Source organism: Chaetodon auriga, chromosome 3 (assembly GCF_051107435.1).
Source record: "Chaetodon auriga isolate fChaAug3 chromosome 3, fChaAug3.hap1, whole genome shotgun sequence".
Classification (NCBI taxonomy): Eukaryota; Metazoa; Chordata; class Actinopteri; order Chaetodontiformes; family Chaetodontidae; genus Chaetodon; species Chaetodon auriga.
Genome location: NC_135076.1, coordinates 10,298,153 through 10,321,378, shown reverse-complemented (window position 1 = coordinate 10,321,378; position 23,226 = coordinate 10,298,153). Strand labels below are relative to the sequence as shown.

The 23,226-nt window shown below is 41.7% G+C and overlaps 1 protein-coding gene across 3 annotated transcripts in view; it reads right to left on the bottom strand.

Moving 5' to 3' along the window:
* ddah1 (dimethylarginine dimethylaminohydrolase 1) overlaps window positions 1-23,226 on the bottom strand; it is a 73,913-nt gene that overhangs the window by 14,694 nt on the left and 35,993 nt on the right. For all 3 annotated transcript variants that reach the window (XM_076726110.1, XM_076726111.1, XM_076726109.1), the window contains 2 exons: window positions 6,875-6,974; window positions 3,949-4,022 (listed from right to left, as the gene is read on the bottom strand). In XM_076726110.1, coding sequence (XP_076582225.1) covers window positions 3,949-4,022; window positions 6,875-6,974 — 174 coding nt within the window. The remainder of the gene's footprint in view (window positions 1-3,948; window positions 4,023-6,874; window positions 6,975-23,226) is intronic.

The window sequence follows — 23,226 nt, the reverse complement described above, 5'->3', positions numbered from 1 at the left end:
GTTTTCTTAATCACATAATATGTTTTGCATTGGTTTTTATAGCTCATAGTTTCATAAAACCCTATGAAGTATAGTGTACACTTTCCATCGTTACACTCCATTGTGACATTTTCCATTCAAGTATATGTTAACACTTTTCAGGTCAATATTTGCACTGCATCATTAGCTCGATCACAGCACCATGATTCACTGAAACAATTACTGTGACTGAATAAAAGAATAGCACTTGGCAGTTAATCATGCAAAAAACCTAAATTACCCCATCCTTGATGTTTTCCTGAACTCTTTCCCCAGCACTTGTTTAGCAGACACTAAAGGACAAATGGGAATTATGTAATCTGAACTTTCTTCATTCCTCATCCATGAACAGGAAGTTCTGTTGCAGTAAAATTAGAAATACGAGTCATATTTTTCTTCTTATGAAAATAAATCTATAAGGGAATGAAGGGAGGACAGTTGCTTTTCATCTGCACTAACAGGCTGACACACTGCCATGTTGTGACCTGAAAAGACCCAACTGACTAACCCGGAAGCACAGCAGACTGAGCTTCCCTGTCGAGGTCTTTAGCGGTGTGCATGTTCGTGCCTTATTGGTGCGAGTTAGAATTCAACACCTCTTAGCTGGAGAAGGAAAGATTTGGCCTCCTTACTTAATCCACAGCACCATCTATTCTGAACCCTGCAAGGACCATAAAGAAAAGAGCGTCAACATCTGCATGCAGTTGTTGAGTGCTAAACAAACCTGGCAACAAATGATCTTTATTCAGATAATGTAAGGAAAAAACAACGGCGACAGGAGGAACTGATCTGATAAAAAACGGAAAAAACAATAATGGACGCTCAAGCGATTTTTCCAAGTGTCATTTCCCAGAGACGCATCATTAAGTCTGTCTTATCAAAGATAACAGAAAACACAGAGGGATCCATAATGAGGAATTCAAATCAGATACAGATGGGAAGATGGAAGCACAGCGAAAAGGCTGTTCATGTTACCGTAATGCGTTGAACTCTTCATGCCATGACCCACCTCTGAACCCGAGAGTCAGCCGGTTTTCTCTTTTGATATGGTCTCTCAGAGAAAATCCAAAAGCAATACGCACAAGTCTGAGGTATGAAACCTCACATTACAACTACAGTAAACAAGATAGATAGAATCAGTCTGTGTTTGTGACCCACACTGTTTGTAGGCTGCGTGCCTAAATCCTCCCAGTTTGCCCGAGTCTGTTGTTTCAGTGATGTTTGGGATATTCTGTGGAACATTTCCTCTGGATGTGTGTGTCATATGTGGGTGTGATTGTTGAGCTCAGCTGTGGCTATCAAGGTCAGGCCACAGTGCACGGAAGTTATTCAGACTGTAGTTAGAAGGGAAAATATGGCGAAACCATTTAAAATGCAAAATCACTGACATTAGCAAGGGTCAAAAAGTTGTAGATCAGTCTGACGGTCTTCCTGTCACCTTTTACTTCAAGGATAAGGCTGGCGATCAATATTATTATTCACTTGTCTCTCAATACTTTCTGACTTCCAGGCCTTTTTCTAAAAGACTAACGTATTTGCAGCAGCAGGACAGTGTACAGTACGTGGGAGTGACTTAACCACACGGAGGAACCCAATGCAGCGCTGTGGGTCAATTAAGTGTTTTTAAACCTTCCTGGACAACAGTGGCTGAGTAATAAGCTTTATCAGGTTCTGGTTACACAGGCAGTACTTCAGTAGTTAGTTGGATCGATTTATTGTTGCTTTCAGGCCTTTTACTGGATTTGTCGACAATAACAAAAATACAGAATATCACCAGACTTAACCTTTTAACGGTGCTTGTCTCTGACATGAGATCACTTGACAGCTAGTTATAGATGAGTAAGTTGGTGATTGTGTTGCATTTTGTCAAAATCAAAAGGAGAAAAGACAGCATTTATTTACAAGGTAAGGAACGGAGGACCTGTATACTTTCATATTTTTATTCTGACCTCTTTATGCCACTGTGCTTGCTCTTTGTTATACTTGCTGGCTGTAATGACTAAATTTCCCTTGTGTGGGATCAATAAAGTCCTATCTTATCTTATCTTATCTTAGGACTGAGCTTTAAAGGCAATTTTTAACATGGAGGTAGTGACTGATGATAATGTTGCTGCTGCTGCTGCTGCTGCTGCTTTAATTACAAATATGACTCAACAGCAATATGTAAGAACCGTGAGGAATACATATATATATATATATATAAGTAATAACAGCACAGGACAAAGGCGTTCATAGAGTGATTCACGAGAAAGGTCCTACCCTCCCAAATCACCCTTTTAATCAGCGTCATCAGCTGCTGGTTTAATCACTGCATACAGAGGTGGCAGAAGTTTGCATCAATAGCCGATTAAAAATGCCCCAAAGCCGGCTGAGGCCTGGACCTGGCCACTAACGACTAATTGCCGCTGGGACTCTTTAAAGCTGCATCCATCAATCAATACCCTCAGAGTGCTCCGCTTCAGTGGTGCAAAATAACAAAGGAGAAATACTTTTTAATTGTATTCTGCACAAGTATTTATCTTTGTGGTTACTCTCACTTTTAGGCCAATAAAACTTTCACTTCCCAGACTATTTTTGTTGTCCCCTACACAATGTAATGTATAAACAAATATATATATAGTGTATTCAGAGTTCTACCCAGCCTGTGCAGTCACTGCAGAAAAGTGCTGGGTGGATGAATAAACATGTCAGTTTGTCTCTGTAGTCTGACATGAACTCAACAGCAAATGTGCTTTTTGCTAACTAGCTAGCTTACAAACACACCACGGTACTCTGAACAGCCAGCAGGCGTGTCAAAGGCTTTCCAAATCTCCTAGCAACAGTTCATGTTTGTATGTCTTCCACAATATATAGTCGGCACAGACAGCATGGCCCTGGCACAGACTGGAAGTCGGACATCCACAGCCGGAACAGCAAAGCCAATGCAGGGAAGGAACAAATGGAGGCAGAGATATAATGGATAGAGAAGAGGAGGTGGGGGTGAGGCAGAGATGGATGGAGGGAGAAATGGAATGGGAGAGGGGAGGTAGAACCGAATGGAAAAAGTAGGCGAAATGGAGTGATGATGCTGTTATCTTTGTGGTCTGAAGCTTTTATGACTGATAACATATTTATCTCTTCATTTCTTGTTTGTGATGTCTGATCACTCACAGCAGGTTTGCGTTTTGGGACCATTTAAGGGACTTAAGAAGTAAGCGGTGGTTTTATATTAAAAAGGGGAATCTATTTTAAAATGGTCATCCATTGTCATACAGTAATGTGGCCAGAACAGCACACAGAAGCAATATAATTTCTGTATTTTCATAATGATACACAAAGCTGCCATTCATCCTCTGAAGCTTCAGTTATTTTAAGTACATTTCTGGGACTAACCTACCTGTATTTTGTCTTGAGACAGGTTTAAGATAGACTATTTACTTTCATTTATTGATACCGAAAGCTGCTCTAATCAGTATTTTTATATAAACAATGGGTCAGATGTGTCATGGGGAAATTAGCATGTAGTGACACATCCACAGAGATATTAAAACCCCACTCTGGAGTTTCTCTCAGGTCTACAGAGCTTTACTGTTTTGGTTCACTTTCACCATGATTTCCCTCAGCTTTGCATGGAAACCAAAATAGAGCTAATGGGAGAGTGAACATTGGACTTACATTTGACAGGTGGTCAGAAACACGACTCCTAAAAAAAAGTGGATGTTACTCAGTGTCTGTGTGTAACTAGGCAACTTTTAGCATGTTTGCCATGTTAGCTTTATAAGGTGCTAATATGTTAGTGTTGTTCCTTTAGGGCTTGCGTATACAGATTATGTAATTGATCACTTGTACTTTCTCTAAAATGACTGACATAGAAAGGTCTTAATATTTATAGCACTTAAGTATTAATTGTGATTTGGCCACTTTTTACACCATCGCACCATGGAAACTCACCTTAAAGGTATCTGCTAGGATCTCTGCTCCTCTCTGATTGGTCCGCTTGGAAAGACCCACAAAGAACTCTCGGCCTGAGGACAGAACAAATGTCAAATTCAAATTCAAATTCAGGGCAATAGACCACATTCACACAGCAGCCATTTTCCCCTGACATAACCCTCAGGGTAGGAAGCTCAAACACCGTTATCAGAAGGATAAGGTCGTACTGTTGTATTCCAGATTGTAAGTCGTATAAACGCAGGACATCTGACAAACTGTTATCATTACCATGCTTCCCGATAGCAGTGAAATGATAGCAGATAACAACAACTGTGAAGGCAATGGAGAATGAAATTCAGGAGGGAAATATTTATTGGTAAGCATAAAATATGGCCCCATTTGACATTGAGCCATATGTCAAGGTAAAACAACATATTTGATAACCCATTAACTACAATTAGAGAACAACTAAGGTTAGCATTCAGCCACTTCTTAGCTACCACTATCTTTTGATAGTGTAACACAAAACACTAGAGAAGGCATACATTAATTCTGAAATGTCAACACACATCTTGGACATTATTATTGAAACCTGGAGGTAAAACACACTGGATGTAATCAAGCTGACAATGTAATGTAACGAAGCAGGTATGTGCTGCCAGCCTCTTCACGCCACACAAAACAATCATTGCTAAAGTGCTTGGAAGACATTTTTGTATTGGACGTCATCTGCAAGAACATTATACAGAAATATGTGAGCCAGTGAGCATAACGTGTTACAGCATTGCAAGCTTGATTACATCCAGAGCCTTTCACTCACAGGCTTAAATAAATGTGTCCAAGATGTGCCATGATATTTCAGAATTAGTTTACGCCTTTCCAATCACATCATGTAACACACCAAAACCGAATAGTAATGTTAGCTAGGAGTGATCCCTGCATTTATACCGCTTGCAACCTGGAGCACAGCAGCATGACGTTATCCTTTTCTGATAACAGCATTTGAGCCTCTCAAACTGAGTGAGATGTTGCATTGAGTAACACAACAGGCAGGAAAAGACAGAAAAACACTGTGAATCACAGAGCTAAAAACGATCAAAGCTTAAGCTTAAATAACTACATGTGGAATGGTTACTAAATCAGCACTTACATTAATTCATAACTGTACATATCTAAAAAGATACACAAGGTAATGAGGCCATACCAGAAGCATTACAAATGAACTATGAGCAGTTGTGAAGGCAGACAGCAGAGGGAATATGGACTATAATGCATAATATCCAAATCATGAATATACATACAACAGCTAAAAAGTTCATCTTCAAGTCTAAAAACCTTGATTACCAGCAACACAGCGAGCCTGTGGAGCCACAGCAGCTGAACACTGCAGTCACCACAGAGTGCACTTTATGCTCGCTTGTGAGAAAGGCCAACTGTGGTCAATATGGCGGGGCTAAAACAGACAGAACCCTGAATGCCTGGCAAGGCTGCAGCAGCACACTGAGCTCAGGGATGGACTCCTAATGTAGCTGCTGAGCCTTTACAAAATGAGCCGTTAGCCGGGGCCCTGCCAACAGGAAATGTTTCTAGCCCTGCCATGTGAAACCGATTTCAGCTGGAAGGAACGAGAGCACAAAGCCAGTGTCTAGAAACCCAATTAAGTGTACTATGCTTTTTCCTAGTTGCCTGTGCAGTGTAGAAGACACTGACCCACATTTTAACTCACCACACGACTGCAACAGAATGTACAGAAGATCTAATAAAGACCACCATGCTCTTGACTCTCTGCCTTCATCAATTTTATTATCTGATGACAGGAATAAGAGGCCCATGGTGAGAGCTGCAATCGGACCACGCAGTATGGTACACAATGTTTTAGCTATAGATTATTTTTCGAGAATTCTTCTTCTTAGTGCACTGAGGCACCAGGTCATCGAGGCCGTACAGGGGAAAGGCTGTGTGGAGGATCCCGAAACACAGACATGTACTCATGGACACACTTAAAAATCTCTCCTGCTCTGCCATAAGTACATACAGTACATACTTCTTATATGAAAGAAATGGCTGACAGTAAAACCCAAGTTGAAGTCAGTTACGTAAGAAATGACACATGATGTGTCTTGAGATGCTGAGAAGTGGCACAGAAGACCACAACACAAAGCATCCTGTCATAAGATTTCATCAGACTCCTGCAAGCCGACTAGAAACATGAACATCACGCTGCTCTGTTAAATATGTTTTGGAATGGTGGGAGAATTTCTGCGTTTCTTTATGGACGTGAGGGGGATAATCTAAAGTAGAAAACACGTCATTACTGACCTCAAGCATTGAAGCAAGGTGGAAAAACATGGACTCCTCCTGTAAAGTTTTTGTGAAGCTGCTCACGAGAACCAGATATTTATTGTACGGGTCGAAGCCAAAAAGGGACTTATCTGTGTGCTGATTGACGTAAAGGGCGCAGTGCTGGAAATCAAATTGAATGCATTGACGCTCGTAAAATATGTTTTTCCAGTTTACTGTGCGCTGAGCAATTCTCATTTACTATCATATTGGGAACTTTTGTGCTGAGGGACACCAGCATAAAAATAGAATTTGCATTGCATTACACCTCTCCTTGCTTTATATAAGGTTAATGTTTTTGTGCATTGTCCCCGACACATCCCTAGTTCAACTTACAGGATGAACTTTTGCAGTTAAAAGCTGTAAGAAAATCAAAATCAACAGTATGGTGTGTGATCCATCAAACGCTTTCTTACTGACAGACGTTCTGAACACTGAAGTCTGCTGTCAATTCCACATTTGCTCCCAGTATGAGCAGATACAAACGTCATGATGCCACCTCTTTAAAGCTACTTCATGCAACTATGTGATATAACTTCCATATGTGGGTGGCCTCTGGCTGTTGCTTGATTGGTGTAATAATGATTGAGGGGACAAAGTTTACCTGTAAAAAGCACATCTCCTCCATCCAGTATGGCAGTCTCATCAGTCATTTCCACAATGTTCAGATTCAAATCCTTCAGGGCTGCTTTCATATGCTCCGCCTGGAACAAACACAAGGGCACAAACAGAGACACGGTTGAAGCATCTCCTGGAATGATGTAATGACTATGATGACGTGTAGTTTGCCATCCCACCAAATGGGCTGCACCATCAGCATTTCCTATCTTCACAAATATGGTCCAGTTCTAAACAGACACCCGTTTACAAGATGAGGACAATCAGTTTGAGGATTTTCTATGAATTTCTGTGAGGCACAGTAACTCGCAATACCCAGATTCCTGAGCCTGAGTGCAAAGAAACGAAACCTTTTCTCACCAACAGGTTGCAATGACATCATCTTAATGAGCCATGAAATGATGTCATTTTGGAGGAAGTGTGTTAAAAGTTTTACAAGGCAGTGGCTGCGGAAAATAGGTACGCTGAAGGACCAACACAAACTCTAAAAAAGCCTCTTCCTGTCCCCATGTTCTGGGTCACCTGTCTTTCATATATTTATAGGAAGGAAGTGAAAGGATGGCTGCCACCCGGATAACATTAGCATATATTATGAAATGCATTCCCTGGATGGAAATCCACATTTAACCTGCATGTCCCCTCTGCTGAACTGGAAACCTGAGAAAAGAGCAGGTCTGTTTCTGGCTGGACTTCGTCTGGTCTGCTCTCCCGTCTGACCGCCCAGAGTGATTTTACTGTCCTGTTTTTGGGGTTCCTGCGGGGGTAGTTTCCAAGGCCAGTCATGTTAGCGAGAGCATCAGTGTTTCCACAGGCCCTATCTCACTATGACCTCAGCCTGCTCACTGTGCTTTTTGGCCAACAAAATGCTTCTGCTTCTCCTCACTTGCAGAAGGCCAAACCATGAGGTCATCCAGGTAGACTGCCATGCATTCCCAGATAACACAACGAAGGCCTGCATGAGGACACATGAATACACAAAGGTCCTTTCCTCGAACCCACCCACACATTCAGTTCACATTCACCACAAATACTTACACAAAGTGGCATTATGCACTTTATTAGGCACAGCTCGCTAAATCTAGCAAGTCCTGCAATAAATCCTCCTTACAACTATTGTTTTGGAGGCTGCAGCTCAGTTGTATTGCATTATACCGACAGGTGTTTCTACTATTCCGTCCACCTATTCATATCAATGTAGGCTAAACAAGAGAAACATCGCTCTGTAAAACTAGATCTTCCAAAATGATCACACATTTGTATCAACACCTCTAAAACAGTTAGAACAAAAACATTATAACCCTCATGAAGCAACAGCACGACTATTAGACTACATTAACTTTAGCGAGGTGTACCTAATAAACTGGCAACTGAGTGTATACTCATTAACATGCTCCTATGCATTCCTTTTCACAGCTGTTTGTTTGGATGACTGTTTCTTTAACTGGACCTGTGACCCAGTAGCGCTTCTCTGATGTGCTCACTTTCCAGAAGTAAGACAGCATGACCCCACAGAGTACTCCAACTTTCCTCCTCCGTGTTACATCTTCACTGCAGGCATTTCGCTCGTCTTTCTGCTTCATTTAATCAGGCAGAACACAGTGTCCCTCAAAGGAACTGGCTTCACAAATGTATTAGTGGTTTCTTAAAAGCTTCGACAGCGGCAGCAAGCAGCATATTAAGTGTAGGTAACAGTTAATCCCTCTCATTTTTTGTTTGAGCAAAACAAAGACACCGCCAAGGCACTCTCTGCTATTCATTTAGTTGGGTTTGTAGATATGTTGGGTGGCAAATAAAAGGTTGAGTCAGATTCTGAGGGTGTAAATAATCCAAATGGTTGAAAGAGAACTTGTACTTTTGATGTTACTTATGTGTTATGTTGTATTTTTGTGTCCCATTGCTGTTGAGTCTCAGCTTATCCCAGCAGAGTTATTCCTACTGGTTCATCGTTAGTGAGGAAACCTCAGCTCAAATATTTAATGTATTAACAAAGACCTTGTCTGCATGTCTGTGCCCATCAGCCAGGCCAGATTTGCACAACAAAGCTGGAAAGCAGACACCTAATATTTTATACCCACATCATATTGAGTATATAATTAAACAACACTCTGACAACAAGGCCACACACATCACACACGCTGCGCTGTGTCTCCACCATCATTATCAGCCACTGCTTTTTGCTTTCTTCTTCTATCTGTAGCACACTCGAGCCTCCACTATCACAGTGATTGTCTGCCCAGGAATCTGCAGGACTGTATGAAGCAGCTCTTTACTTCATCTCTCTGGCATTTCCTCTGACATCACTGGAGGTGATGTGACCCAAAGGGTGTTGAACCACCCCCCTCACCATGTGAAACTTAATGGCCCCTATACATAGACAACAGCATGATATCAGCTCTGTCTGCTGGGTGTGTGAGGTGGAGAACATCAATTAGACTGTCTTTCTACAGGGACCAAAAAAATGTAGCTCATGAGTTTGGATGAGAGATTTAGTGCACACGGAAAATAAGGACAGAAGAAAAAAAAAAAAAAGAAGAAATGCTCGTGTTGAAAAAGAAAAACTACATTAGTATCATGTCACCACATTTTAGTGGAGTTCCTCCCACTAAAACATGAGTGCACACTGAGGAGAAGAGTGATTGCGCACTGTGTGATGTAATGGTCTTGTGTATACAGTTTGTGAGTGGTCCGACATACATCTGACTACACATACATAAATTACAGGCTTCATCACTTACTATAAATAAACAAAGGCTGGTGGCCAAACCCTGCAAGAAAAACTAGAATAAGAACAACTAAAATGTCACAAAGCAAACCTTATCTAGTATCAATTTTTGGCTTTAGAGCCAAGTGGCAGTATCTCTTCCAACATCAGTTTCCAGTGAATTAAACTTGCAGTTTACATCAGCACCATGTATTGGTTCGGTCTCATTGTCATTTAAGTGTCCTTGCACTGTACGACCAGGTGTGAGCTGGCTCTGGCCCATAAATGGCTTCCAGATTTGGCCTTTTTTTTTTTTTGGATGCAGACAGAGAATCAGCTTCACTTAGCAGATGCCCATTTTGGCCTATGACAACATCAAAAACAGGACAGGTAAGCATGGGCTGTGCTGGATTTAGGACACCTTTGCACCAAATTATTCTACTTTCTGAAAGACTTCAGAAAAAGTACTTCTCCCAGAAGGAACTGGTCCACATCCTGAATCCCACAGCATTCAAAGTCCCAAACAATCCACTCGGGATTCTGACTGTGAAACAACACTCAGGCTTTGCACGGATTAAAAAGAAATGCTACATGTTGCTGCATCTCATCCCAAATGACGCCCCGCTGGTTTCTGAGATCCTAGGAGTTATCAGAGCACCTCTTGTTTGTTGGCGGATTCATTTGAAAACACTACAATGGCCACAAAGCGACCTACACTGTTTCCATACAGTGTGGTGTTTAAACACTTCTCAGCTGGCACCGTAAGCCAAGAAACCCCCCCCCAACACCATCACACCTCCACCTGCCTGCATTCTTCAAGTTGTTTACGCCACATTTTGACGCTACCATCAGCATGTTATCAAAGCAACAGCGATTCAGTGAAGCAGATAACCCAAATACTTGTGCTTTGTTGGAACGATGTTCCCTGCTTTCACACTGAGAGGTTTCAATGAGGTTTCTGTTCTGACATACCTTCTGCACTCACTGATATCTCACACTTTTCAGCCACAACTCTTGTTTTAATTCAGTTTTCACGCAGACCACACATTGTTCACACACGTGTCTGTTGGACGTACTGTTCTGGAGTCACGGCCATGTTATTCATAGACAAACAGAGAACTGCCTGCACTAACAGGCAGCTGTCCTTCAACGATAAACCAGCCAATGAATATTACTGACATTTAAGTGTTTTCTTCTTAAGCCATCTTCTCCTTATTCATTTAATAAAATGAATGCTTGTTATCAGTTGTGGTGTAGGTTTTTGCAGAGCATTAAGTGCTGTAATCATGAATGACAAAGCTAGCCGCTGTACAGCAGGAATACAATAAGCATGCCACTTCAAGTCCTAAACAGCACACCAGAGATACACTGTTAATGACAGCAGAGTAAGCTTGAAGCTAAGGTTCTGCAGTTTCCTCATGTGATTCATATTGCATTTACCAAGACATAAATCCATCCACCGCATGCAGTCACCAATTTCAGGTCCATTAATCATTGAGTCAGGTATATCTTTGTCAATACTTCCTGATCTGACTGGTTTTGGTAGTTACAGTGCTCATTATGTTGGAGGCACACAGTAGAGGTCATTATACCGTCAGACTGAAGGTAATTTTCTGTCGAAACACTCAGTTATCGTCAGCAGTAAGGTGCTAGTGTAGGCCACACTAGCACCTTAAAGGAATAGTTCAACACTTTTCATGTTTGTTCAGTATGCAAGGCTAGCAGTGTCCCCTTTTCAGTCTTTGTGCTAAATTAAGCTAACTGCTGCTTTGTGGCTCATGTTCATTTAACTCCGGGTAAAAAAGCACATAAGTGTATTTCCCAAAATGTGAAACGACTCCTCTAACATGAACAGACGTTTTAAGCTTCATATGATGACCTCTGACTAAACTGGAGGCTCTTTTTTAACAGATTATCCTGTTTTTTAGCCACTCTCCTCTCTGGCCCTACTTCTCTTCCTCTTGTACTTCAGTGTCTTTGTCTCTCACATTCCCTCTTCTCTCTTTAGACCCTCGTGGCAGGGTCAAGAATGCTCCTACAGTGGCTTCTCATGCAGAGTGGCCTATTATTTCTCACTGTGAGGGACATCCAATACCCCACCCGGCTTAGATGCCAGCTCACTTTGCCAGCACCCCCCCTCCTCCCAGTGCTTGGCCAGGCAACATGCTGTTAGCCAGCACCCTGCTTTGAATGAAAAAGGCCTTTTAAAATTCATTAGGGGCTGAAGGCTCTGAGATCCAGCCGGTCTGCCTGCCACATTCCTGCCGTTCCAGCACAGGACAGGGGAGATGGAGCAGAGAGAACAGCCTTTTATTTGGGGCTTTTTGTGGACCTCTCCTCCCTTCTCTCGCCCCTGGTACCCGTGGATATCGCATTCTGCTAAAAAGGACCATCAGTCTGATAGAGCACAGTGCATTTGGAAAGGGAATAGAGTACACAACAATAGCATTCCTGAAGGTCATCCTAGCCTCCCTACACCAGGCAACAGAGTCCCACGCTCCGACATAATGGGGATACAGCATTCCTCTGCACCTCACACGCAAGGAGGTCAACCCCTTTAAATGGAAGTTATCAGCTGCAGTTTGTGCATTTAAAAAGTACATGAAAACAATGGCACAATATTATATTAAGAGGACTTTAAGCAGGAATTTTGTCACAAATAATAATTATTTATTTTTTCTTGCCTTCGATAAATTTGTCCAGTGTAAAAATTTTATTTAAACTGTTTAAAATAAGACAAAATTAGGCAATACATTTTAAAAACAGATTCTTTTGTTGACCTGAATGAGGCAGAAGAAGTTGCAACTGCTTCACTGACTGATAAACTGATTATCACCTCATAATGTTGATATGGCGAACATGTTAACAGCTGTGATGGCAACATTTACATCAACTATGTCTTAGGTTTTCAAATATCAAAAGAGAAGAAAAAAGCAATAAATACTGAAATCACAGTATTAAAAGCTAATGACATGAACACTCAGGGTTACAGGCTGCCACAGTAACACAACATGCTATTCAGCTTGGGAGTTTTTCAGGAGCCTGAACTCACTGACTCACACTGTCTGACCTTTTGTTTGTTTGTCCTCGTGCATGTTAAATATAAGCTAATTTAATTTATTTTGAAAGATTGGGAACTGCTGGCCTCTTTAAACATCCAGCAGACACAGAGCACCATTAGCATTCATCTGATGCCGTGTTTCTAGCGATCTGGCGAATGTAACTCCAGTAGTCACGCTCCTTTTAGCTCTGTTTTGTTCTCCAACAACTCCTGAAGGAACGATCTGGCTCAGTAGCTGCCAGATGTTCCACTATGTTCACCAGCTAGTTTGTCTGTCTGCTGTTTGGTCCTGAGCAGGTGATGCACAGAGGGTTTATGAGTGCTTTTGTGTTATAAATAAAAACATTGACTGGTGTAGCTTCGAGGCTTCTTTTACAAATAACAAAGGACCCAAAAACATACAGAAACAATCAGCCAAAAGTTGTAGTGTACTGACTCAAAGAGCCGTGCGAAAACAAAGGGAAAAAAGTGACTTGTTTGTATTGACACATGGGCACAAGTTTGAACAGTGACTCTTGTGCGTCATAGCTAAGTTTTGGCTGGACATCCAGAACACAGATGATGATTGTAACAGATAGCAGACGTCTATTGCGGAGGAAAGTTCAAAGACCAATGGATTACAGAATGGGAACAATTACTGCATTTCAGGGCAATTGACCAAGTGGAATTCAAAATAAATGTACAAATCTCATTAGCTATGCAACAACTAGGTAGACAAAGCTATCTGAACCTTCCAAGTAAGTGCGATTAAATGGCTCAATTATTAATTTGTCAAAGGGATGCCACAGGCAGTGGTTTCACTGAGTGCTTCTTCAGACAGAGCGCCTGAAAGCTGGAATAAATGGCAGCCATGTGGGAGAAAATCTACAGAAGCTATAATGGGGTTCTGACAGGGCTATTGTTACATTCATACACCTCTTACAGTCCATTGCACACACACACATACACACAAACACACACAGGCGCACACACTAAACACAAAGAGGATGCTCAGCGAAAGAAATCAGAATTTTAGAGTGTGAAGGAAATCAATACTTAATGATTATTTTTCCAGTCTCTCTTGTGGGAACAGTAATCACAACGGACACACAAAGCACTCATACATGAGTCACACAGGTGGGTGCATACATGGAAAAAAGGGCCCAGTCTGATGCTGTCATGGTGGTCAAACGGTGCATTCCTAAAGGGAAGTAACTGCGAGGGTTAGTGCTGTCACAGCCTGTAACCAAAGTACGAAATGACAGCAACTCATTTAGCAGCAGCCAAGAGAAAACAAACCCTCCATGGCCTGTCCTTGCGTTATCCAAACAAATCCTTAGTGTATGTTGGAACATACCTGTGGTTAACCAAGCCATGACAACCCCCCTGCTCCCCCTGCAATCCACCCATCAGCTTTAGGATTACATAAATGTTGAGAAGTAGGTCAATGTGAAGGCGTGCACAGTTAACAGTAGCAGATCTGGAGACCCTCACACCACATCGACCACAAGGATCTGGCAGTCTGCCCCAGTAAAAGAGCTGTTTCAGCCAAACCTACTGCACTGCCAGACTGCTTTCACTTGGGGCTCCCAGGATATCAGGGCTCCAAGGAGGAAAATGCCACACTTAAGTCCTGCTTGGAAACATTTACAGCCGTCTAAATGGTGGGAGATAGCAGCGAGGTCAGGATTACACAAATCATTTGAAAAGAGAGGGAGAAACACACTGAAAGCACAGGGCATTATGCCTAGTTAAATGGGGTGTCTTCAGCTTTGTAAAAGCATATGGTGTGTCTGTGTGTGTGTGTGTGTGTGTATGTGTGCGCATGTGAGAGAGGTAACTGCATTTTGGAGGGCTGCGAAAGGCTGCTGTACCCCTCATTTAATTACACATAAAAGTGTGGATGGATAGCTGTGCAGACACTCATTAAACAGAATTAAAGACTTCTCCATAATTAGTTTTCTATTAATGCCCTAACGTCTGTTCATTATCCGCTCCTTTTATTATTTTTAGTTGGAAAACCAAAATTGAAAGAGAACACCAAAATTGCATCCCATCATGAATCGCTCAATGAACATGGGTCTCAAATTGGGGCTGATAATACAAAAGACTCTACCAAGGAAACAGAAGTAGTATTTTGTCATTTTGTGGAAAGGGTTAACCAGGGGGGAGGCTATACATACAACAAAGCCTCTACCTCCAAGAGACTGAAGCTCCAAGCATGTATATCCCATTTTCTATTTTAAATACAAGATTTGTGGCATGTTACTGATAAGCACTGTAACGACAGAGGTTCTTAGAAATGATTACAGATTAAGGAGTACCTCTGTTAAATAAGGTGTGTAGAATCACTTTTAGATAACACTCCTAACCTCTGAGAACAGCTGTTATCAGGAACATTTCTAAGCAGGACAGCAGGAAGCAACTGTCAAAAATGCAGTAGTATATAGTTAAAGCGGAGGGAAATGCAAAATATTGAGAAACTGTATTAACAAAAGGCAGGGAGGCAAATGTAACATCTTGTACTGTAACACCTTGCTGGTCACAGTGCACGCTCGCATACTACAGAGAGACACCCAAGTGGAGGCGAGTACTGCAAAAATAAACAGAAATATGAGTCTGTTTGACAAGTCCAAAGTCTGTCCCAGAGCAAATAAAGCGCTTGCTCCAATCAGCAGGGCTGTAAAGAATGTGTCTGCTGCTTACCTCTCACTGTGAAGGCTCCACAAATACAGGAGAGCTGCAGGCTAGGGACTGTTGGAAAGCAAGAGGATGGAGGCCATTGGTTAGGAATGGATGTGAGCCTCCACTGTGGGGAAAAGCAGGGTGGGGGGCTTCAGTAAATTCATGTCCACTTGGCATCGACTCCTCTATGTTTATTGGGTTTGACCCCCACAGAATGGATCTCTATACCCAAACAAGGGGGAAAAGCCAATAAACTCACCTACCTCATGGAGAATTACAGTTCACCATTCCCCAAAGTTAGCTTCCCTATGTCTGATTTAAAAAAAAAAAAAATTCCAACATCATGACATGGCTGAAAAATATAGCTTCATTTACTACACATTACATTCACAAGCAAGAATTCAAGCTGAATTGCTCTTTTCTTCAGGAAAACAAAATATTTGGCAACCTCTTCAAGCACTGCTGCAATGCAGGCTGGTTGTACGTCAGCAATGGTTGTTTGTTCTCAAGACGAACAGCTTGCATGCCCTCCAGGTCGCTGCGCTCTATACCACCGACAAGCAGCGCTAATAAAATGCTTTTATGACCAAGACTGCCTGTGCTATATGACATCAACTGGAAAAGAAGTGAAATATTCCAAAAATTGGAGGGCTAGCGTATGCACTGTGAGTGCTAGCTTGATTAAAGGTTGCCCCACTGTCCTCCAACTTTTTAAGAAGGGCTATAAGTTCTTGATAGCTCTCCAATAAACTGACATTTACACTTGAACTGTTTACCTGATGTTATCATCAAAAGCAATAAAACACTAACAGCCAGATCAGTAAAAAGTCGCATTTCATATTTAAGTGTTGCCCATGCTGAGAGGGACATAAAGAGAACAGAAGCCTTTCTTCTTCCTCTCTCTTTTTTGTTTTCTAGAAGGTAACCTGAGTGGGAAACCCCATTCGCCGTCACCTTTGGCCTACCTGGGCTGACAGACACAGGACCACCCACATCTCCGGTAAAGGGTGACAAGCCTTATTATGTCTGTTAATCACTCCACATGCCACAGTGTCACTATAAAGTCTGTGTGTGAGCAAAAGGCCATACAGCACTGTTTAAGTCCATTTGCTACAATTTGCATATACTTTACATCACAGCTAAGCACTTTGCAACTCTTGCATGCCAAACCATTGAAGCCATCCACTGGTTTCTATTAAATTCTAAACAATATGTAAATCTCTTTGCAGAAACTGACTGAAACTTACTTGGGTTGTGCAATCCATCATACTAAACATCAAGTCTGCCTTTGTTTTTGTTCAAATAACAATCATGATGAGTTTTAGGCTTTTGCAATCACCAGTCTGTTAATTGATTTTCATACTGCACAGAAATGAACAGAAGACAAATCATGTGTGGAAAGATGGCAAACACATTAAAAAATCTAAAACTGTATAAATGGTCAACAAAAATGTAGCGTATAAACGGTTAGCACATATAATCCACAGATCTCACTGTTTTCATTGGTGCTACGTCCTACCAAAGTACTCCCTACGATAACATGTTCAGTGGACTGTCCAGAACAGTGGGGACACTGTCTCCGGAAAAACAAGCTGATGTTGTATTGAAACTTCAGATGGGGATACCTGACCTGGGCAAATTAAAAAAAGAATAAATAAATAAATAAATAAATAAATAAATATTGCTTCAACAACAAATGGAACCCTCTTGATTTACCTCCACAAGAAAAACTGAGAAAATGCGTACAGTAATCTGGGCGAAGCAACCCTTTGAAGGAGCTTGGGAAACTCAGTGGTATAGCACTTTAACGAGCTGGAAAGACAGAGTGGGCTGCCTGAAATTTCTAAAAGCTGTTGCTGAACAATTAAATGACGCTGTACTGAAAGACATTCGGAAACAGATGAATATAAGATGGCAATATGCTTCAGCAGACATCTGCCAGGGAGGTTTGGTGGAAGTACATATGGTTTGGGATTGAAAAGGGAACTATGGAAAGTGGAATGCCTGACAACTGTCACCAGAAGTCATTTCCCATAACCTGTCAAGCTTTCCGAATGTGCGGTTAACCAACTCTTATTACCCCTACAGAATCAAAACTTGGCACCCATCTTGTGTATACCAAAAGATGATTCAGTTGAGATGATTTGAGTCGGGATCCCCATTGTGTTTGTTTTTGTTCCATGGGTTGAGGCCCCCGGAAAGTCAAAGAAAAAATGCCCAGCGGTTCCACATATTTAAGTTGTTTCAACATTTATGAGGCCCAAGGTGTGCCACAGAAGGGAATGTCCAACCAAACACGCTCTGCAAAGGTTTGTCTGAATCTATGTGGCCCGGAGCCTGACCGACCATGGCCTTTTCCAAGGGAGGAGAAAGATATGTTTGGCGCTTCAAGGGCAGTGCAAAAAGGGGAGTACAGAGCTGCAAGTAAGGTCAAGAAAGGAGGCGGAGAGCTTTGAGTGAGTCACGTTAAGATGAAGCTTGTGTTGAAGGCTTCCCTCTCGCTCTCCTCCCTCCCACGCAGGGAGTCCTCTTTAGTGTATGGTGCTGGCTTGCTCAGAGAAAGGGGAACCCCCGGCTAAAAGGTCAGGAAAGCTACACAAGTGAGGGAGGGAGTCAGAGAATTTTGACCTCACTGGATATGAGGAGTGTGTTCCCTCAAAGGTTCCTCTCACCATGTGCTCTGACACTGTTTTGGTTCATGCTATTGACATTCTGGATATCTGAAAAAAGAAAAAAAAAAAAAAAAAAAAAGAAGCTTGTCTGCGAGCTTGTATAACCACAGGATCCAGGCACCTTTCGACGCCACGCATACTGTCTAAATTGTAAAAAAAATCTGTTTATGTCTTTTCATATCTGCATTCTTTTCATTGTTGAGGTGTTCCAGCAGTTGCTCCTCTTTGCTCTGTCCAGAATCCTAAAAACAGCATGGAAACACTGCGTTCTGGAGCAAAAAAACACCATCATACCACACGGTTACACCCACGATTTCCAAAGAATGCAATGGATGTGTTCCCAAAGGGGAAAAAAGCAGAGTTCGCCAGGCAAAGTACAGACTAACTGCCCATTATGAGGGATTTCCCAAAACAGCCATTTGAAGTTAGATGTATGGGAGGGGCTGCTATGGAAAATGAGGAAAGGGACTGTGTTTTAATATTGAAAGGGAAAAAAAACAAGATGGGGTAAAAGGTTTCCCATAAATGTTAATGAAGGGCTTTCCCAGAAAAATTTTTTTTTTCCTTCTTTCAGCATGAAACAAGAGGTCAGGTGCTAATGTTAACCAGCAGGGCTGGATCCAGCAATCTGGCTCTTAAGTATAAAATAAGAAAACCATTTGGAATTAACCATACTGCAGGGATTTAGTAGTGAGGTAGCTAACTTGATGATGTGTGAGAAGAACTGAGCAGGCCTCGTGCACAGAGAAGCACAGAATTCTGAGAAAAGCCAAGATGACTGTGTCATTTTTTACTTTTAGAAACAGCATCATTTGCAGTCAGGTAAACCTCTAATGTGTCTGGTCTGTGCTCAGGTAGTCACTGCTGTGGCCGCACTGTAGCTGTTACTCTGAACATTAACAATTAACAGTTGGTAATTGGATGTTTGATGCACACTGGCTTATACACAGTATTCTTTGCACGTACACTGCATGGTTTCTGTGTATCTTTATTCTTCAGGGCCTTTGCTGGCTTGTGGATACAATTTTGTTTCCGATCTTCACAGTGGCCCATCTAAAGATAGCAAGATCAACTTTAAGAATCAATACCTACCTTCAGGAGTTAATTTAGGAGCAATTAAGCAAAACACAAGTGCAGATTGTGGAATCAATTTCAGCGGTCTCTGGCATTGAGAGGTAGGTCATAACACACCATGGACTACTATTTTGCCTTCAGGAGGTTCCAAAGTCATCTGTGTTGTGAGAAACTCATTAAATAACCTCAGTGACACAGCATACATGGATTTACACAGCTAATCATGTAGCATCTACTGAATGACTGCACCAGTCTGTTGGTCCTGTAAACTGATGATAACCTGATGTCTGAGTCACAATATAAATATTTGTAATATTTAACGATAAGATACACAAACGTGTGCATTAGATAGTTACTGAAGAGTGAGCAAGAACCATATCAGAAACTGCACTGGGTTTGGAAATGAATGCATGAATGCGATAATGACAAAAATGACTGGAGCATTAAATCCTTTGTGTTCTTTATTTTTACATGTTGAAACTAAAGAGGCCAACTGCATTCATGGCCACCTGCATGCAAAAAGAACAAGGGCAATGGGAAACCACCAGAAACCAGAGCAAAGCCCCCACCAACAGACAAACAATAAAAAGCTTTTGGCTTTGCTGAAGCTGAATCACTGTGGAACTAATGCACCACTTCCCTGCCACTATCTGTTCTGTTGCACAACACATAACAATCATGAGTTCATCTGAAAATTAGATTAGATTTAGATTTAGATTTCTTTGTCCTTTTGCAAGGCACATTGTTTCCACCATCCGTACAGCCTCAGAATACACAAATACATCAAGCTCGACAGAATACATCAACCTCAACAAGTACATACATGAATCCAACAACATACAACCACTACTGCTAAATGAAAATTACTCCTGTAGTGTAGGGCAGAGTGAACCCACCTCTGCTGACTGCATCATCAGGTGCAGTCCAGCTGAATCCAAGAAGGACTTTTCGGACTTCATGGGTATTTGAGCACTTATCAAGGGCTTTTGTGCACACCTTATATTTTCTATGACAGTGTGATAGAAAATGCCGGATGTGAAATGCCAGGAAAGACAATAAAAGCAAGTGTCACTGCTACAAAGAGAGCTTAATAGTTATGGAACTGAAATGGAGGATGTATTTCCCAACTAAGTGTCCTGACAGTGAAGAACAGCAGACACAACTGAACTCACAAAATATTTAATATTTCTTTCAGATAGGCCATTAGGACAAAACCATTGGACAGCTCTACTCTCAGTCAGTGAAGCAGCAGGTGGTTCCGTTGTGTCAGTGTATAAGGATGTCTGTTCAGTGGGACGGTTATAGTTTGTTGCCTGTACCTATTGACTGTCCTGACAGCTTTACTGCAGTTGATATTCTACACCGTTAATGACTTTGCATCACTCAAAAGTTGCCTTAACTGTATCATTATGTTTTAATGGCAAGATGGGCTGTTGGCGGTGTGTCAGTCTCCATTGATCCAACATATTAAGATTTACTACATCATTGTAGGCTACAGCTGTTTGACAATGACTAAGATGATGCATACTACATTTGATGGCTGATTGTTGACTTAAAGCAGCTATAAAGAACTCACAGTGATGAAACTATAGAGTTAAATTATCACCTTGGCTCCACTCAGCTTTACAGAGCTCGAAAGTGAGTTCCAGCTCATTGTTTAGCTGTCTTTACTGTTCTGATTCACTCTCACATTTTCACAGCTGCAAGCAACTGTTGGTGAAGTTCTAACCCACTGCAGACTTCCTGCTAAGCACCAAAAGGCAGACAGACTCTTTCAGGAGTTGGTAGAGACCAAAACAGAGCTGTAAGGAGGATGGATATTGGGTTTACATTCATGAGGGGGGAAAAAACACAGCTCCATATGAATTCTAATGTTGCTCTATAGCTGTTGGATGTCGATATCCACAGCTGCAGTTTGCCTTGCCTCCAGTATCACCTTAGTCGGACTGCTAACTAACAAGCGTATTCCCCAATCATCTAGCTAACTAGTCTGAAACCAGACCCTGGCAGCCTCCTTCGGCTTTCCTGTCAGTGATAACAGGCTGCCAGCAGTCCAACTATGTCTTTGAAGCTGCACATGTAACCCATGTGTGTGTCTAGGAGGGCCACAGCCACTCTCTCCCCTTAACTTGCACTACCGAGACCTGGACTCACAAGGCCACAGAGCTCGCCCCTTACCCTCGGGCCTCCATGCAAAAACATTGCCACTGCTGGAGTGAAACGAGACAGACTGTAATGGAAACTGCACACTTTCCAGACACTTGAGGGAATACCAAGCATCTCCGCCTGAGCCCTGTCAAAAAAACATACAGACTACCAACCCACCTTCTCCGCTCGGCTGGACAACAGGACATCTTGTCTTTCAGGAAATAACTGGGCAGGTTTCATAATGATTAGAACACAGACATTATAGATAATAAACCCTCAGGTCAGAGGATTTTCAAAAGATAACAAAAACAATGAACAGCCCAATGCATCAGAGATTCAGTATTCAGTATATGCTGCTCCTGCTAATTTTTAGTGATACAAGGTTACATACTTTCCTTTGGAGACAGACATTCCTTAGAGTCATATTTCAGTGTTTTGTGTTGCATGCTGATCATTCTAAGACTCACCTGATGGATCACAAACTGGGAGTCTAGACCTCCAAAAGAGTCACAAGATAGTTTAAACAATCTGAAAAATATGAATTATGATAATAATCTTGGCACTGAGTGTCTCTTGTGGAATTTGCAGCCTCAGCCGTGTACCTGCCAGGTATGGGAAGGGTCCAGTTACTTTAAGGTGAGAAATTATGAGGATTTGCTGCTGTTCTTGCCTAGTCTAGGAATACAACCGGCAAATTAATCGATAATGAAAACATTTGCTTGTTGCAGCTCTACTCTATGCTGTACAACAAAGACTGCTCAAATGCTCAGTTTGCAAAGGTGCTATTGTACAAAATTAGTCCAAATGACCTACTTCACCTCAGAAAACATACATCTGAATGGTGACAGGCGTTTGGTTTTGTTATCAACTGGCTCATTTGCGGTGCACTTTCAAACAGCGTTTGAACTCCAAATAAATAATCCAATCTAATCTACAACTTGGGGTTAAATTAGGACAGATCCAGCTTTTGGCACCAGGATAATGCAATAATCTGAAGTCAGACTTAAAATTTAAATGAAGCAGTGTTGAAGTGAAGTCCTGGCATCTGATGTAGGTGAATCAAAGATTAGCCATAGAGAAGCCATAAGGTGAAGAAGTATGTTACTCCCTTCCCCCTCCTTCATTTCACTGTTATAGAAGTGGATCACATTTTGACCTTGCCTCTCAAGCAGCCCCCTTCCATCTGATAACATATAGTGCTGTTCAGAAGCTCTTAAACCTGGCCATTCTTGACATTCTCAGGATTCTGGATGGTGTGACCTCATTGGGTAAGCGAAGCTGGTAGGAAAATAGCCCCCGGCCGAGCCTTTGCTTCAACATGGAAAGTTAAGCTAGCAAAGAATGCATGACTATGTGCAAACTTGACTGTGGCTGCACTTGTAAGTGAAAACAACATGTTTTCCAATGTGAGCTTGATTTCACTCCAATGTGCAGACTATTCTGTAGGTGCAAATGCTGACTGTAAGTGTGAGCATCTGCATGGTTCGGTCTCATCTGAGTGAAATGCTTGCATGTGCTACGTGCACGTCCACACACATACATAACACCCACAAACACACACTGACACTGCATCCATCTGCACTTTTTAAGAATTGCATCAGACTTATGAGTCAACTGCGCCTGCTCAAACTTGATAACCTTCCAAGTCAAAGCCCAGTCTGACTGCACCAAGGAATAGTAATAATATTTAAAGAAAACTTAAAGGTGCAAGATACATTTCAGAAAAATTAACAGTAAAGTGAAATCAAACCAAATGCAAATCATGCTGCTTCATGTGTCCTGACTGCACACAGTGACAGGCATTTACTTATTACATCTGCACAGCAGAACAAAATGTATCATCTTCTGCTAACACCTTGCTATCTCTCAGTACTGCTGCCTGACTGTTGATTTTCTGCACCATTGCCAACCAGACCACAAACCACAACTCTTGCAATTCAAGGACATAAAATATTCCTATTTTGAGAAAAGCGTATGCAAGAATACTAATGTATATATTTAATTTGTCCTAGTGAGTG